The sequence below is a fragment of the Cetorhinus maximus genome, unplaced genomic scaffold (genome assembly GCF_964194155.1).
Source record: "Cetorhinus maximus unplaced genomic scaffold, sCetMax3.hap1.1 HAP1_SCAFFOLD_271, whole genome shotgun sequence".
In the NCBI taxonomy this organism is placed as follows: domain Eukaryota; kingdom Metazoa; phylum Chordata; class Chondrichthyes; order Lamniformes; family Cetorhinidae; genus Cetorhinus; species Cetorhinus maximus.
In genome coordinates this window covers 374,545-392,992 of record NW_027596231.1, presented here as the reverse complement: position 1 = coordinate 392,992, position 18,448 = coordinate 374,545, and the positions used below count along the sequence as shown (strand labels likewise).

General features: G+C 41.6%; 1 protein-coding gene across 1 annotated transcript in view; it reads left to right on the top strand.

The window, feature by feature from the left end:
* LOC144673105 (uncharacterized) overlaps positions 1 to 18,448 on the top strand; it is a 158,928-nt gene that overhangs the window by 29,837 nt on the left and 110,643 nt on the right. The window contains exons 17-32 of the mRNA XM_078535094.1: positions 1,085 to 1,331; positions 1,415 to 1,470; positions 1,581 to 1,666; positions 2,036 to 2,187; positions 3,137 to 3,275; positions 7,648 to 7,752; positions 7,881 to 8,072; positions 9,034 to 9,273; positions 9,370 to 9,526; positions 10,890 to 11,015; positions 11,432 to 11,573; positions 16,490 to 16,572; positions 16,633 to 16,680; positions 17,316 to 17,375; positions 17,752 to 17,808; positions 17,936 to 17,995. Of these exons, the coding sequence (XP_078391220.1) occupies positions 1,085 to 1,331; positions 1,415 to 1,470; positions 1,581 to 1,666; positions 2,036 to 2,187; positions 3,137 to 3,275; positions 7,648 to 7,752; positions 7,881 to 8,072; positions 9,034 to 9,273; positions 9,370 to 9,526; positions 10,890 to 11,015; positions 11,432 to 11,573; positions 16,490 to 16,572; positions 16,633 to 16,680; positions 17,316 to 17,375; positions 17,752 to 17,808; positions 17,936 to 17,995 (1,950 nt within the window). The remainder of the gene's footprint in view (positions 1 to 1,084; positions 1,332 to 1,414; positions 1,471 to 1,580; positions 1,667 to 2,035; positions 2,188 to 3,136; positions 3,276 to 7,647; positions 7,753 to 7,880; positions 8,073 to 9,033; positions 9,274 to 9,369; positions 9,527 to 10,889; positions 11,016 to 11,431; positions 11,574 to 16,489; positions 16,573 to 16,632; positions 16,681 to 17,315; positions 17,376 to 17,751; positions 17,809 to 17,935; positions 17,996 to 18,448) is intronic.

Sequence of the window (18,448 nt, the reverse complement as noted above, 5' to 3'; positions counted from 1 at the left end):
AAAATATCTGAACAAGAATGAGCATAAATCGAAAGCAAAACCTCACACGAGCAGCGTCACACTAGTAGGTTTCTCTCACACCACCATATGGAAATGAGTTTCCTGAGAAATCCAACCTATATGAATGACTATGGGCCACCTCAATTTCTATTTATTTGGTTAAATTTCTTTTAAGACACCTGCACTTATTAGTTAATATAAATGGAGTTCAACGCAGGTTTTAAAATAAACTGTTATGAAATATTCAAATCTTCCATCGGTGCATAAGAATAGCCATTCAAGGACTGTGAGGTAATTAGCTCCTGTGCATCAAAGTAAAAGTATGTAAAGTCATAATTCCCTTACATTTTTATCACAAGAGCTCATCCATTTTCAAAATATATGATACCAAAATGTGTACACAACTCACACATGTGTGCACACACATGAAAAGTCTTTTTTTTAATTCATTCATGAGATGTGGGTATCGCTGGGAGAGCCAGCATTTATTGTCCATCCCTAATTGCCCTTGAGAAGGTGGTGGTGGTGAGCCACCGTCCTGAATACCACTGAGTGGTTTGTTAAGCCATTTCAGAGGGCAGTTCAGAGTCAACCACATTCATGCAGATCAGAAGTCACATATCGGTCAGGCTGGGTAAGGACGACAAATTCTCTCCCCTGAAGGACATTAGTGAACCTGATGGGTTTTCACGACGATCTGGCAGGTTCATGGTAACCATTACTGATGCTATATTTTTATTCCATATTTATTTTAAAAAAATGAAAGCATGGATGCCTTTAAACAAAACACCTAGGCATGATTTAAAATAGTAGCTAATTGAAGCTGGGGTCATCCACATTTGCCACTTTATTTTCTTGTTGTAAACTCCTGCAAAAAAACTAGCCTTCATGACATCTAATTGAAAGATAAGTAAGCTTATGCCATGGAGATTAATTTTGGTATTGTGTAGATTGTGTGCTTCTTTTGCTGAGTTCAATTGTCCATCCGTTCTCTGCCAGTCAAAGGATATTAATGAGAAATATATTTATTGGGGTTTAAGTGCATTATATGCTTCATTAAAATCTATGTTGTTTCTCCATCTAGATACACCATGTGCCAACACTCAGGTCTTTGAGAATGACATGAGGGCCTGTAACCGCACCTGTCGATCACTATCCCAGTACGATTACACCTGCGAAGTTAGGGATGTTCCAGTTTATGGCTGTGGCTGTCCTGAGGGAAAGTACATGGACAATACTGGGGCTTGTATTGATAAATCAGACTGCTTGTGTTATATAGATGGGGTGGCTATCAAAAAAGGACAAAGCATTCCTCTGAATGGTCGAATCTGGTAAGTACCTTTGTTATTTCCTACAAATATTGAGTAAACAAGAAAACATGTGTAAAAATATAACTCCCTGCTATTTCGTTCAGCATGTGTGAAAATGGGAAACCTTACTGTTCGACAGTTCCTGCAACCACCATTCCAGGTGAGCAATTGCTTTTATCCTTCCAGTGCCATCAGTATAAATAGGCTTTAAACTTTGCATCAAAATGGATGTTTATTTCTAAGCCAACATTTAGAATCTTTCTTTTCTAGGATGCCTGAATGGGAAGGTATATTTTGACTGTAGAAATGTGGACAACTTTTGTGCAAAGACCTGCAAAGAATACAATAAGCCTTGTGTGAGTAATGTTTATACATTCAACATTTTAATGTTCTCTTGCAATTTGCAATGTGCAATTACTCTAAACTGTCGATATTAAATACAACAAATACTCAATTTTAGCTAAAACTATTATTACTTTATGTTTTGCTGTTCCATGAACTCCAATGCAATGTCACCTCACTATCTGGCTCACTCATACACCCAATAGAATGGAATATGTGCAATATTTAAAATATGCAGAATATTGTTCTTGTACTAGTATCATAATATTTCATCCCGGTTGTGTAAAACCTATCGTTATGGATTCATGTAAATCTGCATTGTTTGCTTCTCAATGGATTTAACACCAAGTTGAAAGGAAATTTATTTATTTCTTTGCTAAAAGTCTAATAGCAACTGTGTCCCTGGCTGTGTCTGCCCTGATAATCTTGTGGAAGATGACTCTGGAAGATGTGTTGCTCCTGAACAGTGTCCTTGTTCATTTGGAGGAGAAAGTTACGCTCCTGGAATCACAATTTTAAGGGATTGCAATAACTGGTGAGATTAAACAATTGGAAAAACCAACCAACATTACTGAACAAATGAAGTGTTTATTTTTGCATAATACTGTTGTTGCTACATAGAATTTACAGCACAGAAACAGGCCATTTCACCCAATGGCTATATGCATATGGTGTGCATGTTTTTCCCATCCTACTTCATCTTACCCTATCAGTATATCTTTATATTCCTTTCTCCCTTGTATAATTATCTAGATTCTCCTTATAGACTATTTGCATAATTTACTCCATGTGGTAGAAGATTTCATATTCTAACCACACTCTGAGTAAACTCGTTTCTCCTGCATTCCCTTCCCCCCTCCTTCTTCAGGTACCATGCCCTAAGAAAGCATTGGCAACCATGGACCTCTCTTGGATTGGTCCATGATTATGCTTGGCAAAGCACTGCAGTGGTTTGCTGTTGCCTTCTTTAGGATGGCTGACCAGGAAATGCCCCCACTCTTACTGCCTGCCATCAAGCATATTGAAAGGATTTACAGGCTGATATTAACCTGTTTGTCCACATTATGAATGCAACTTCCCTGGCCATCAGGTGCTGAAGTGGGACTCAAACCCAGGAGCTTTTGGCCCAGAAGTAGGGATGTCAACACTGGGCCGCAAAACCTGCCTGTATTCCCTACTGGAATTATTAATGACTATCTTCTGTTTATGGACCCCAGTTTTGGACTCCCCACAAATGGAAACATCTATTAGTCAACTCCTTCATCATTTTAAAGAGCTCTATGGGGCCACCCCTCACCTCAGCCTTCCTTTTTCTAGAGAAAAGAGCCCAGATTATTCAGTCTTTTCTGATAGTTATAACCTCTCAATTCCAATATCATCCTTGTAATTTCTTTTTTTGCATCTTCCCTAGTGCCTATATATCCCTCTTGTAGTTAGGAGACCAGAACTGTGAGCAGCACTCTTAAGTATTTTTTATATTGCAGCACATGCAAGGCTGGAACCTGGGAGTGCACCAAGAATTCATGTCCAAAGGACTGCCTAGTTTATGGAGATGGCCACTATGTAACCTTTGATGGAAAAAGATACAGCTTTGATGGAAACTGTGAATATACTTTGGTTGAGGTCAGTTACATTGGGAATGGGTTGTGTCACAACATATTGTCTTTGTATGGCTAAAAAACAAAGAGTTCTTGTATTTCTGCTGATCTGTGGTATGGAATTGTAAATATTATATATGTATGTTCATTAAAAATGAACTGCACCATAACAAATGCTAAAATATGACAAACTAGACAGAGCCCAAATTTGTAAATAATGTTCCACTATACATGATGGATCTCCTCATGTTTTATGGAGATGATTTGAGTTTCCGAGGGCAGTGACCCCTGATTTTGTCATACGCGCTGGCATTAGGCATATCATAATTGAATTAGCTACGTTTTATTTGAAAATGCTTTGAGGATAACATTCAGAGAAGGAAAGTTCTAAACTTTTATGACAGAACAGTGGACTTGCACTGCCCCTCACCCACCCCCACCTCAGCTGCATTGCAACACCTTTCTCAAATTAACAGCTTATTAAGTACTTCTGAAGTGTAGTCACTATTATAATATAAGAAACACAGAAACCAATTTGCACACAAGGTCTCACAAACAGCAATGAGATAATGACCTGATAATCTGTTTTTAGTTATGTTGATTATGGGATAAACATTGGCTAGGACACTGGAAAGAATTCCTCTGCTCTTCTTCAAAGTAGTACTATGTTATGTTGCATTCACAGTCTCAGTTTAATATTTCCTCTGAAAGACAACACCTCCAACAGTGAAGCATTGCCTAAAAACTGCTCTGGAGTGTCAGCATAGATTTTTGTGTCCAAGTTTTTGGAGTGGGACGTAAATGAACTAGCAACCAAGCTACGTCTTGGTGCTTGTTTGAAAGTTCTGGCGATGAGGCATTCTGCCAAGTGACCTTGACAGTCTGCTCAGGGAACCATCCAACAGGATCCACCATCTCCTTTTCCCGCAGTGCCTCTAGGGCATTACAAGCAGACCACTGCCAGATGGACTTGTGCTCAAAGGTGTTTCTCTGCATAAATTTTTCCACGAGGGACAGATGGTACAGCACAGTCCAACTACTTGGAGCGTTCCACGGCAGCGTGGCCAGACCCATCCTTCGCAACACTGGGGAGATGTAGAACCTCAGCACGTAGTGACACTTGGTGTTTGTGTACCGAGGGTCTACGCACAGCTTGATGCAGCCACACACACATCAGGATGAGGGCTACGTTGGACACTTTTTTCCCCTTTTATGTAGAGGTTTGTATATCGTATACCTGCGAACAAGGCCCATTTTTGACCTCCAGATAAAGTGGAAGATGGTTTGGGTGATTGCCACAGCACAGGAGTGAGGAATGGGCCAGACCTGCGCCATGTACAGCGACACAAAAAGTGCCTCACATCTGATGACCAGGTTCTTACCCGCAATGGAGAGAAAGTGTCGCTCCCAGATGGCTGTTTTTTTTATACCATAGCTACTCACTCCTCCCAGTTTCTAACGTGTGCCCTGGTTCCTCCGAACCATTTCCCCAGCACCTTCAGGCAGTCTGACCTGATGGTGAAGGGGATGAAGGATCGTTCAGCCCAGTTCCCAAAGAATATAGCCTCCTTCTTGCTGTGATTTACCTTGGCTCCCAAGGCCAGTTCAAACTGATCGCAGATGTTAATCAGTCTGCACACCATTGAGCCATAGCTGACACTTAAGTGTTGGCTAGCCTTTCTGTATGGTGCAACTAAATTTCTCCTTTTACTCAGCTCGCATCTACAAACACAGACCTTACAAAGGAAGTGACTGAATAATTAGTCCTGAATGCATTTCCTAAACCCCCCACCCCACCACACCAGCCCACCATACCACCCCTGCTGCTCACTGGTCCAGGGACATGAAAATTATTTTGTAGGATGCACTGCCACAAGATTGTCTACCTCGGAATAAATCAGCAAAATGAACTAGAAACTATTTGCTATGTATGGATTAGCATTACACCAGATGCATATACTAATACACATGGCCATCTGGGTGATTCCTTATTTGTTCTAGAATGTAAAACCTTAAAGGATTTATTTTCATTGATTAGAACATTTTCACAAATCCCTTTGTGTGCAAGGTCATTGATACAGATAGCTCTCTTTTTGATTAATCAGTTGTTAATCAGTTTACCTTAAGTATGACAAGAATTTAATAGGTAGGTAGAGACATTGTTTATCATTCATTTATGGGATGTGAGCATCACTGGCAATTAAGGCCAGCATTTATTGCCCATCACTAACTGCCCTTGAGAAGGTGGTGGTGAGCCGCCTTCTTGAACCAGTGCAGCCCATGTGGTGTAGGTACAAGCACAGTGCTGTTAGGGAGGGAGTTCCAGGATTTTGACCCAATGACATTGAAGGACCAATGAAATAGTTCCAAGCTAGAATGGTTTGTGACTTGAAGGGGAACTTGTAGGTGATGATGTTCCCATGTACCTGCTGCCACTTGGGTGCCAATCAAATAGATTGCTTTGTTTTGGATGGTGTTGAGCTTCCTGAGCGTTGTTGGAGCTGCACTCACCCAGGCAAGTGGAGAATGTTCCATCATACTCTTGTCTTGTGCCTTAAATATGGTGGACAGGCTTTGAGATGTCAGGAGGTGAGTTACTCATGCAGAATTCTCAGCCTAGACCTGCTCTTGTAGTCATAGTATTTATATAGCTGATCCAATTACATTTCTGGTTAATATGATTGCTGGGATGTTGACTGAGGGGGCTTCAGCAATGGTAATGCCATTCAGTGTCAAAGAGCAATGGTTAGATTTGGTCTTTTGTTGAAGATAGTCATTGCCTGACACTTCTGTAGCGCAAATGTTAATTGCCACTCATCAACCCAAGCCTGCCCAGGTTGCTGCATGCAGGCACGGACTGCTTCAACATCTGAGGAGTTGCAAATGAAACTGAACACTATGCAGTCATAAGTGAACATTCCCACTTCTGACCTTATGATGGAGGGAAGGTAATTGATACAGATAACTCTCTATACATAGACTTGGTCATTTTTATTGAGGAGAATAACTCGCATTCAGCTTTGAAAGAACTCTGAATGAGAGGCCTGGATTTGGCAGTCAGCAGTGAAGTTTGCTGCTGAACTCATAGAAGGCTGCTCACAAATATCTAATGATGTCTGTGCTGTGAATTTCCCCTATGCTGGCCTTAGTTTGATCTTGGCAACAACTTAGGGGATCTCAAGGTGTCAAAAAGGCTATGCAGCCAATCACATTGAAGAATTTTCACATACAGCAAACCAGAATATATAAAATACACTGAATAGCATTTACTTTTTATAGATTTTACAGAGTGTGAAATGAAGCTTGGGACATACACATGGGAATAAGGTAGAAACAGAAATATCAAAAACAAAATTTAAAAATTAAAAATTTTTATTATATGAAAAAACTATGGAACTCGTTTCACAATTTAGAAACGTATAATTCAACAAATAAAAAATTAGCTTTTCGGGGCCAAAGAGGTTGTAGTACACCATTTAAAATAAAATTACATCAGGCTTAGGCTGACGAGTGGCAAGTGACATTCACGCCACCCAAGTGCCAGGCAATGACCATCTCCAACAAGAGAGAATCTAACAATTGCCCTTGACATTCAATGCCATTACCATTGCTGAATCTCCCGCTATCAACATCCTGAGGGTTACCATTGACCAGAAACTGAACTGGACTGGCCATATACACACGGTGGCTACAAGAACAGGTCAGAGGCTAGGAATCCTGCAGCAAGTAACTCACCTCCTGACTCCCCAAGGCCTGTCCACCATTTACAAGGCATTAGTCTGAAGTGCGATGGAATACTCTCCACTTGCCTGGATGAGTGCAGCTCCAACAACACTCAAGAAGCTTGACACCATCCAGGACAAAGCAGCCCGCTTGATTGGCATCCCATCCACAAACATTCACTCCCTCCACCACTGACGCACAGTGGCAGCAGCGTGTACCATCTACAAGATGCACTGCAGGAACTCACCAAGCCTCCTTGGACAGCACCTTGCAAACCCATGACCACTACCATCAAGAAGGACAAGGGCAGCAGACAGATGGGAGCACTGCCACCTTGAAGTTCCCCTCCAAGCCACTTATTATCCTGACTTGGAAAAATATCACTGTTCCTTCACTGTCACTGGGTCAAAATCCTGGAAGTCCCTTCCTTACAGCACTGTGGGTGTAAATTACAGCGCAACATAGAGGAGAAGACAATTTGATTGTGTACAAATAGGTAATGGTATTTGTGTTTTATTTAGCCAGGGCCTTCATTTATTGTGAAGATTTAAGCATTATTGATGATGCAATATTCATTATAATGAAATGTTATAACCCACTAATTATAAAATTAGCTTAATTATTAAACAATGTTAGTGTACCATCACACAAATTCCCTTTGTTGTTCACTGCAGGATCGGTGCAATCAAGGAAAAGGCACAATCCAAATATTAATAGAGAGTATTCCATGCTGTGAAAGAGGAGTGACGTGTTCAAGAATTATCAGAATTTTATTTGAGGTATGTGTTTCCAGTTCATCAATCTGCAGTCACTAAAATGCTGTAGCTGGCATTGTGTTACAATATTTGCCTTTATTTCTAACATGCCTATCGTGATCTCACATTCTAAATCATTGGGATTTCTTCAGGATAAAGAATTGAAACTAACTGATGGCAGAGTGATTAGAACTGCGAATTCTCATGGTCAAACCCAGTGCGCAGATGATTCCTATTCACTTCACACTGTTGGACTCTATCTAATCCTTACATTTTCCAATGGGATCACTGTGATATGGGACAAACGCACAAGAGTTTCAATCACACTGGATCCAAGATGGAAGGTAAGTGCATGGTTCAAAGTACTAATATTTCCTCATTTGGACTAATTTGTTAGTATAGAAAATATATTAGGAAAGAGCAACCATTTCAGGCACTAAGGACATGTTTGTTTGCAGAAACAAATGTGCTACTTCCCATATTATGTACAATATACTGTAGACCATTACAATGAAAAAGATTACAGAATGTTGAACTCAGCATGCCTGAGAAAAAAAACCAATTCATATAATTTGTTTTTCTTTGGAATGTGATGTAGAATTGTAATTTCCATCACCAAATGTGTTAAAGTAAAGCTATCCTACCAGTGAAAATGAATCGAGGCAGTTCATTGAATCTTGTGACACACAGGAGTTAGTGTCTTTTTGGACAGTTGAAGGATGAACTGTTGAAAATGATATAATTGGTTATTCTGTGAATGTGAATTTCCTAGCTGAAACTTTAGTTCATCCACAAATGCATTTTTGAAGAACAGATCTAGCTGCCAACCATTCCAAATAGACAAATAATCTGGAAACGAAGTAAGGGAAAATTTTCTGCCTTCATACTTGAGCATCGCGCCCCAGGAGCTGATGGCAGAATGTTAAGTGTGGGGGCTAGTAGTGACGATCCCTTTGGGACCTAGCCTGGGATTAGCTTCCCTCCCAGGCCTATCCTGCCAGCCAACTGAGTGTCGGAGCTGGCCAATTTTCCACTTCCCCGAGAACCGATCAGCTGCAGCAGAGTTGTCCGTTTGATGCCCAAAATTTGTTGGTGGCAGGAAGCCCCGGCCTCAAAATGGCATCATGGTGGCACCAGCGGGTACGAGGAGCAGCAGATCTGCTGATTTCATATCCATTTGGGGAACTACTTTAAAGTTGCCCTGCCATTGAATGCTTAAAAGAAATGTCACTATTATGGCGATTATGATTTATTAAATTATTATATGTTAGAATATATTAAGATGTATGTACACATTTATTTCAGAACAAAATATGTGGTCTTTGTGGAAATTTCAATGGTGATGTTGTAGATGATGTAACAACAAAAGGAAACTCTGTAGTGGCAAACGTGTTGGAATTTGGAAACAGCTGGAAGTCAACAATGTCCTGTTCAAATGCAGTGAATCAAACTTATCCTTGTGACAGAAACCCATACTGTTTAGCATGGGCTCAAAGGAAGTGTAGCATAATGAAGGATACGGTGTTTCAAGCATGCCATAAAAAGGTAAGTTTATTATCAAATGTGTTACTAGTAACTGGAGTGTATCCTCTTTCAAGGTATCTTGTTGCTTCTGACACTGTGTCCTAACACTTCCATCAGGTTGACCCAACTCCATTCTATGAAGCCTGTGTCCAAGAAGCTTGTGCCTGTGACTTGGAAGGGAAACATCTGGGTTTCTGTACCGCTGTAGCAGTGTATGGAGAAGCTTGTAATAAAGCTGGCGTTTGTATTCGCTGGAGAACCCCAGACCTGTGCCGTAAGGATATGCGCTATTACGAATTGAGGAGCATTATTGCGATTATTTTATATACATAGTATATATGTATATTTATGTGGTATCACAGTAAAAATAATACATACAGGGCAAAGGGAAAGATATAGGCCAGAATTTTTGTCGGGTGGGCGCAGGGCGTGTGCCCGGGAGCGGTCACGAAGCTGACCACCGCCCGCAATCGGGCCCCGACATCGATTTCATGCCGGCTGTCCAATTAACGGCCAGCCAGCGTGAAACGCACGCTGCAGCGCTCAGTGCTGCCGGGGCTGAGCCGGGACGAGTGCAAGCGCGGAAGTTTGCGCATGCGCGAGTGCGCACAATGAAAGCTCCCTGTGGCACAGAGCTGCCTCAGGGAGCTGAAGGCTTAAAAATTAAAAACTTAGCAATGTTAAAAACATGTCCCATCATGTGACTCTGTCACATGAGCAAGCACATGTTATAAATGAAATTAAAAATTTTTAATTTTATTTTTAATTGCTGTTGGAAACCTCATCCCGCCCGTGGATGAAGTTTCATAAAAAATCCATTGGCCTTTTGGCCTGCCTGCCGTAAGGTTGGATGGGCAGTGAAAAATTTCATTTAATTATTACTTTATTGGCCTTAATAGGCCTGTTAATTGTCAGCATGCGGGGTCAGGAATCTGCTTACCGACTCAAACAGCCCGCCAGTCTCGGTAGACAGATGCCCGACACTTTAGTACCCAACATACCTGAGCCAAACCCACCATTCTCTTCCAGTTAAATTTCAACTCTGGTGTTCAGATATGGCTTCCCACTTTAACAAGGATGTACTAGCCTTGGAAAGGGTATGGTGATAGCTTATCAGCATGTTCCCTGCAATAAAGGGACTTAGATGTGGTAAATGTGGCTTATATTGTCCTGACAGATAGGTTGGCTAAAGGCTGATCCAACCATGGTGCTTAAAATAATGAAGGGAATTGGTTAGGGAATCCAGTACAAAGACAAGTCCAGTACAAAAATGTAACTTAGACAGGATAAGTGAATCCAGAAAAAGCTCTTCCCTCAAGTGTTTTGAGAATATGGAATGCACTGTCCCAGAAAAATGTGGTAATAACATCAATTAAGGGTTTTAAAAGGGAGAGAAACTTGGTTTCAAGGGATGTAGATAAACAACATGACCTTGAATTAAAAAGATAAAAGTACCTTTTCTAACAGAAACATATATCCAGATCTTTGGACCAAATAGCTTCTTCTGTTTTTATAATAAACAGGCTGAATGGCAATTTCTGTACCGTACATTCCTGTGAATCATTCATAGATTATGTAACTTGCTTTAGTTGACTAAACAGAATAAATGTGATTATATATTAACTTCTATTTTGCAGCTGTGTATTGTGACTATTATAACAATCCTGATGAATGCAGTTGGCATTATCATCCATGTGGAACGTTAACAACAAAAACATGTTTGGACCATTATGTTGGAAAGAAGTTCTCTGCCATACTTGAAGGTTTAAACTACATTATTATCCCTTTATATCATCAGATAATATTCCTGTTTAGATATTTTACATTTGGTTCATAATTGGTATTTCTTGGATTTAAAATCATTATGCTACCACTTTTGTCGTATATATTCTACAACTTGATAAAAATGCAAAAAGGTATTTCTGACAACTTCAATGAAACAAAATAACTTTAGTTTGTTCAGTATTCAGCAGATTTGATAATTTTGAGTTCTGATTTTCACTTGGAATAGCTATTTATCTGTGGAAGAATCCTGAATGGAGAACAAAGTTTGTAACTCCATGACTTACTGTGAACATGGATGTAATATAATGCAATAATAAGCAAAAATAGGTTTAACATTGACTATGTATTTCAAAAATTCTTATCATCACATGTTACTTTTTGTTAATGAATATAGGTTGTTATGCAAAGTGCCCAGTGAGTGCTCCTTATTTGGATGAAAATATCATGAAGTGCGTTAAGTTACCTGATTGCACATGTTACTATAATGGACAGATATTGCAACCAGGTGAAGTAACAAGGAATGACTGCGAAGAATGGTAAAGTATCTATAATGATGCATTTTCTTATTTCATCAATCTCTGCTTGTGACATAATCAAATTAGGTACACTGTTTTTCCTATGCCTACCCGTTAGTAGCTGAGGAGGGTGAGCATTGCTTGGGTTGGTGGCCTTTCCTGGCCGCAAAGTTTTGGTGCATCAATTTATCTGACTGATGTTTCTCCCCCATGCACACCAGGAACCATTGATTTTCCAACTATAAAAGAGAGGGAAAAGCAATACCAGTTCTGCATCTACTTCTTATTGCCCTGAAATTTCCAGGGTTTCCACGGGGATGTATAAAACGTTCACCGACATTAGTGCAGGAATTGTTTTGGAATGGATGTAAGGGGAGAAGGACCTAATGTCATTCTTGCCTCAATTCACTCTAGGAATGTTGCTAGGATGTCCATATGGATGAATACTAAAAGAGACCCTCATACCTACCCCATCACATTGGAGTGCCTGAGAGGACCAGCTGGAAGCCTGAAAACATGAGTCTTTCTTTCCCCACAAGGAGGCACTAAATTCTTAGGCTGGTGGCCTTCCATCTCCTGTCTTTGACAGAAGCTAGAGGGCCGTGAGATACTGATCGGTAGTGCTGCCATAGGCTGTCTTTGTGTCCCAGATTCTGAGAATAGAAGCATGCCAGGAGCATGTCATCACTGTGCTAATAATGTGAATCCAAAGTTCCTAGTGGTTCAGGTCAGGGCAGATGCAGTGCACGTTGCATCTAGTGACCTAGATCAGGAGGGAATAACAGGTGAATCAGTAAAGCTTTTTGATTTGACTCCATCATCCTTGTCAACATTACAGAGAAAAATATCAGCAGCATCTATAAATATTCCAATGGGCTACAATTCAATTCAAAAAAGTGAATCTAATGAAAATAATTCATTTTGTTTTTGTTGATAAGAATTAGAGCAAAAATGTTCTTTTTTACCTTCAAGACACATTTATGCAATCATTCTACAAATGCATTATATGATTGCATATCTACTTTATGAAGTCACTCATCCATTTTGACTCCATGATGTTTGTGGGAGTGGAAGAATTTCTGTGTTTCTTGGTGTGACTGTACTTACACTGGGAGCAGGGTGGGCTAGGGGGTTGAGACACTGTTGTGAAATATTTTATTCTTTTGTTTACAGTAAATGCCAGAATGGAAATCTTACATGTAAGTGATTTATTTTTGCAAACAGTTAAAATGTGTGACATAGTAGATCAATGAATTGCTAGATGCTAGTATCCTTAAGAATAATTTGTTGTTTCATATCAGTAAAATAGTTAGCAAAGCATGCCCCCAACTTAATTTTCAAATCACACTTTAAAGCTTGACATTGCAAATAGGTATCTGAACTCTTCATAAACAAAAGAATTAATGATATCTTAAGAATGAGTGATGGTAATGGAACTTATGCAGCTCCAAGGTCAACTTGGAGGAAGCCACTAGAATGGGCATATGGTAAGAATCTGCAAGTGCCACCTTTGGCACTTTGAATGTCTTTCTTGTTATTCATGAATACCAGATGATACAACCACGAGCTTGACATCTGTTAGGTGATCAGCTCTTTTACATTTTTACACTAGGCTTTGGCCTGAATCCTACCCTCAGGGTGCGCCTGAAATTGGCGCGGTGGAAGTGGGTGTAAAACCCGCTCCCAGCCGAGGTCGCGCTGTGTACACGATCTTACACTAGGGTGGCCAATTAAGGCCCGCCCAGTGTTGAACACGACTGCCGGATGCGTTTTCCATGTGCGAGGGTGGGAATGCATCAGATGCTGGGCCCAATGGGGTATTCAAAAACGGAACAGGCAACTCCCTGAAGGCTGCCAGGTGTTGTGGGGGAGACTGAAGAAGCTGTTTTGAAGCTATCCAAGATAACTGGTGTGCGGTCGTGGCCTCAGAACCTGGACGTCATGGAAGACAGGAGGGCAAGTCAGGTGGGCACTCTGCCCCCGCCCCCCCCCCCGTTTCTTAGATGAGTGCCTGGGAGTGCTGTTCGAGGAGGTCAGTGCCAGGTGATATATACTAATGCCCAGAGATGGCAAGAGAAGGCTGTCCCACCTGACCAAGAAGACCTGGACAGAGGTCACCGCCAGGTCAGTGTGGGCACGACATGGTGTGCCACACGTGGCTTCAGTGACACAAAAGGTTCAATGACCTTCTGCGGTCAGCAAGGGTAAATGCAGAGGTGGCATGGACCTGTGCAAGGAACTTTAGGCGGGTGCCCATTGCTCGGAACATTCAGGGGTCTAAGAGTATGCATGCCAACTGGCACTGAAGCCTGCCCTGCCAAGGCTGGGATGTCAGCACGACTGGCCTGAGTGCATTGCAGGGTGAGATGTGCCCCAGTGACACGGATCGCCTAATGCCTGGGTGGGCTGTGGGGAGGTTGCAGGAAAGGACCTTCAGGGAGGCAGAACAATAATGAGTCTCTCTATTTTCCCCTGTCAGGAGAAGAGCAGTCATAATACTGCGGAGCACCGCAGAACGGGTGGAGGAGTGCCAAATCCGTGCATCCACACGAAGCACGAAAGCGTTGCACGGAAGCTGGAATGCCACTGGCCAGCTCACTCCTCCGGTCGTGGTGAGGCAGAGCTCACTGCCAGTGTGAGAAATGCATGAGGCACCTCGTCTCTCTGCTGGGTGCCCTTCCATCAATGGTGAGCAGGGAGGTGCAAACGCAGCTCACGCTGGCGGACAAGCTGCCTGTCGTCTCTGTGGGCTCCTCTCAAGGGTGCTCCAGATGAGGGCACCAGTTCCTCCTCTGATGATGCCGTGGCAACTTGGGGGTGCCCAGCCAGGCGGAGCCTGCTCAGGCTCCAGCAGCCAGAGGACGACCGCCAAGGTCACCAGGGCCACCAGGACAGCAGAGTCAGCCGGCTGTCTCCAACGCCATTGTCAGCGAGGTGGGTGGGTGGGGGGAAACCAAGACGCAGCACCCGCAGACGTAAGTTAAAGACACCTTTAGCACAGCAGGGGCATGTCACGGAGTAGCATTATTTGCATTAATTATTTTGACGTTTGTGTTAGGGATGGACACTTTGTTTGTTCTTTGTTTGTTCATGTGATGTAACATAAACATTTATTTTACTTATATGGACTGAGTTGGCCGGATGGCATGAATTGGTGCCAGATGCAGCACAGGCTTGTAAAAGTATGGCAGTGTGTGGTGCTGGCGCATTGGGTTAGGTTCTCATTTATTGATTGTTAGCAAAGGAGACAATGCCATTGACTTGATGAGGCATCGATGCCTTGGACGCCTAGCAGAAGGCTCACTGGATCAAAGCGTCCCTGATCAAAGCATCCCTGTCCCCAAGTAGGTTCCTGTCCTCTGCCTCGAGGTCCTCTCCCCGCGCCTCCCCAGGCTTTTCCTCTGAGCCATCACTTTCCTCAGCCTCCACTAGGTCCCACCTTGCCAAAGCCAGGTTGTGCAGGGCGCAGCATGCAACGACTATGAGGGAGACATGCTCTGGCGAATACTGCAATGCTCCCCCTTGACCGATCCAGTCACCTGAAGCGCATCTTCATGCCCGATGATCCTCTCCACCACCGCCCTTGTGGAGGCATGACTCCTGTTGTATCTCTCCTCAGCCTCAGTTTTTGGGTAATGGAGTGGGGTCATCAGCCACCTCTTCACGGGGTAGCCTGTGTCACCCAGGAGCCATCCATCGACTCGTGCAGGAGCCATGAACAACTTTGGTACCTGTGTGTGCTGCAAGATGTAAGCATCGTGTGAGCTCCCAGGGTAACGGGCACAAACTTGGAGAATCCGTGTCCTGTGGTCACATACGATCTGAACATTCATTGTGTGGAACCCCTTTCTGTTGGTGAAAGCTCCAGGCTCACCTGACATTACGCCAATTGCATCTCCATTGTTGCATCTGAACACCTCAAAGCCATTCCGGAGCATTTTCTCCTGCACATAACTTCTTCCATTTATCATTTTAATTTGGCCAAATAAAAATTCACCTTCTCTTTCACTGGCTACGGGACTTCAAGAACTTGCAGCAATGACAAATGTCTTGCATAAACAGAGTTGACAAAGAAAAGGCAACAGCTTCCAGATCTATTACACAACCGGGTCTACTGCCAGTTCTACAATTGCTGGCTGATGTCTATGTTCCATGTACGTAAGCAAGACCCTTGGTACAAGTGCCATTTATTGAATTTTGGCCCCAGACAATACCAGCCCAGTAGATAACAATTGTGAACCATATGCCCATTCCAACCAGCGAGAATGGTTGAAAACTTAAAGGAATCAGAATCTGCAAATCGTCTTTTCAACATGGCATTTGCAGCAGGACCAACTAGTCTTATGGTGTAACTCTACAGAAACAGTGCAGGAATTTAGCTTCTAGCCTAGTAGTTTTAACTATCTTTCTTCTGCCCGAGAAGGTATCAAGGAGACAACCACAACTAGGCCCACTACTGGCTCCACACCAGGTGAGTGATGGTTTCTTTCAAGATACTGTAGAGGACCATTGAGAACAGTCAGTCACTTTGTTTCAAAAGCTCCCAGATAATAAAATCCATTACTTTACACATTTATATATTTAGGCCATAACTTCCAGAGTGAATAGGTTGAAATGTAATTATTTGAATGAAACTAGATCAGAGTGTGTGCCAGAGGACGAATGGTATATCTATACTTGTGTTCTCTTAGAACTTGTTCACTTCCCAACTTCTACTGAACATTTTTGAAATAATGCCCTGACATTTGAATGAAATGTAAAAAGACAGAAAATAAATACTGGCATTTATATAACTCCTTTCATGATCACTGGCCATCTCAAAGCACTTTACACTTCAAAAAGTATTTCATTGGCTGTAGTCATTGTTGGAATATAGAAAATTTAGGATGCAAGATGGTAAGGACTGGAAACGAAATATATCATGTTATAACGTCTAGGGGAAAGATCGAGAAAGGGGGAGGAATAGTTGGAGTGCTTAAAGATAAAATGACTTCAATGCTAACAGAAGATACAATGAGAGGTAAACAATCAGATGTTGAGATTGTAGTGTAGTTGTTTGATTGTTTTTCTTGTTTTTCAGAAGGGGTCACTACAACAATAACGCTGACTACAACCAAGTTCACACCAGGTCAGTGATGGCTGTTTTGAAATGCAATAGCAAGATTAGTGGCTCAAGTTATCATATTCTAACAACTCCCACACAGTGAAACTCCACTGCTTTAACCCTTGTAGATATTTACAGACGTAACTGGTTGATAGGTTAACTACTTGAAAGAAGCTAGATCAGAGTCTGTTCCTGCAGTGTCCATGTTTCTGTATACCACTACCTCTCTTTAACACCTAATTTCAACTCACTCAAAACCCATTCATATATACAGAGTCAAAATTGAGCCCCGTGGTCGCTATTTGCTTAACAACTTTTATTCATTTTTTTTAACCAGCAATAACAAGCTCGACATATTTGACTTTCCTTCAAGTGTAAAGAAACAAAACTAAGCATGTGCTGATTTCTTCATTTGTCCTGTACTTTGAAATCGTTCCTTTGAAATGTAATCAATGATAAAATGTTGTCTTGTCACTTTCATATTGATGTTTGCTTTTGTTAATTGACACACGAGAAAATTCTTCATCCAGTTATTGCTGTGGTAAAAATATTTCTCCTCGTTCTTTGTACATTAATATCAAGAAAGAGCCAGCTGTTGAGGTTTTTAATACTGCAGAATTTGAAATTGGAGTTCAGTTTCTTTTCTTTCTGTTCAAAAGTGACAACTGCACCAAAAGGAACAACCACCTCAACTGCTATTGAGAGAACTACAACAACCAGTAAGTGATGTCTTTGTTCAATATTCATCACTGGCCTGTCACATCAGTTCATTGTTTTGCTCTAATACAGCTTTCAGGCAATGCCAGTCCATTTATTCCGTCTTCCACAGGCATCTATTTGGATGGAAGTGCTTGAAAATTTACGAAAATCTGAATCTGCAATTAATTTTGTATGCATTACTTTTGCATCAACATCACTCCAGTTGTTTTATGGGCAAACTATATTGGAAAATTATGGGGCTTATGTGGTGGTGAAATAGTTTGCTCATTCTTTATGCCTTATTGTCAATTAAATAACCGAATGCTGGAACTCTATTAATACTGCTGGATTTGCAGTCAGAGTACAGCGGTTTTCAATGTTTTCCTTTTCTTGCAGAAGTGACATCTACATCAACAGTACCAACAACTGTGTCTACAGCCAGCTCTACAGCTGGTAAGTGATGCTTTCTTTCAATATCTTCCTCTCCCCTGTTATACAGTCCCGTGGGTTCGAGGATGTCTTGCTTCCAGGCTTTTGAATTGGAATTAGGTGGTTTTGAATGTTATTTTCTTGTCAGCAGTGTCAACAACAACACAGGAAAGAACTACCACACCTGTGACTGAGAAAACTACTACAGCAGGTAAGTGATGTCTCCTTTCAATATTCACCAGCAAGTCTGTTCACACTGAGATGCTTTTCCCTTTTGCAGCTTTCAAGAAATCTCCATCCATTCATTCAGTCTTGTACACGCTGCCTTTTCGATATAAATGGTTGAAAATTTACTTAAATCTGAATCATCAACTACATCACTTACATTGTAAACATCACTTTTGTAGCAAGATCAATGTTATAGTTTTATGGTCAAACTCTATAGGAAAGCTATGGTATTTACATTGTGGTGAAGGGGATTTCATTATTTCTCCTGTTCCTCAGAAGGGGTCACTTCGCAATTAGAAAAACGCTGTTGTGACAAGTTCTCCCGGAGGAGTTTTTCCCATCGGAAGAATAAAATAATTGATGTTTCAACAGTTTTAACTGTGAATTTGCTGACTTCTTCACACATTTGTCTCCTTTAGTTGCTACTTATTCTCAC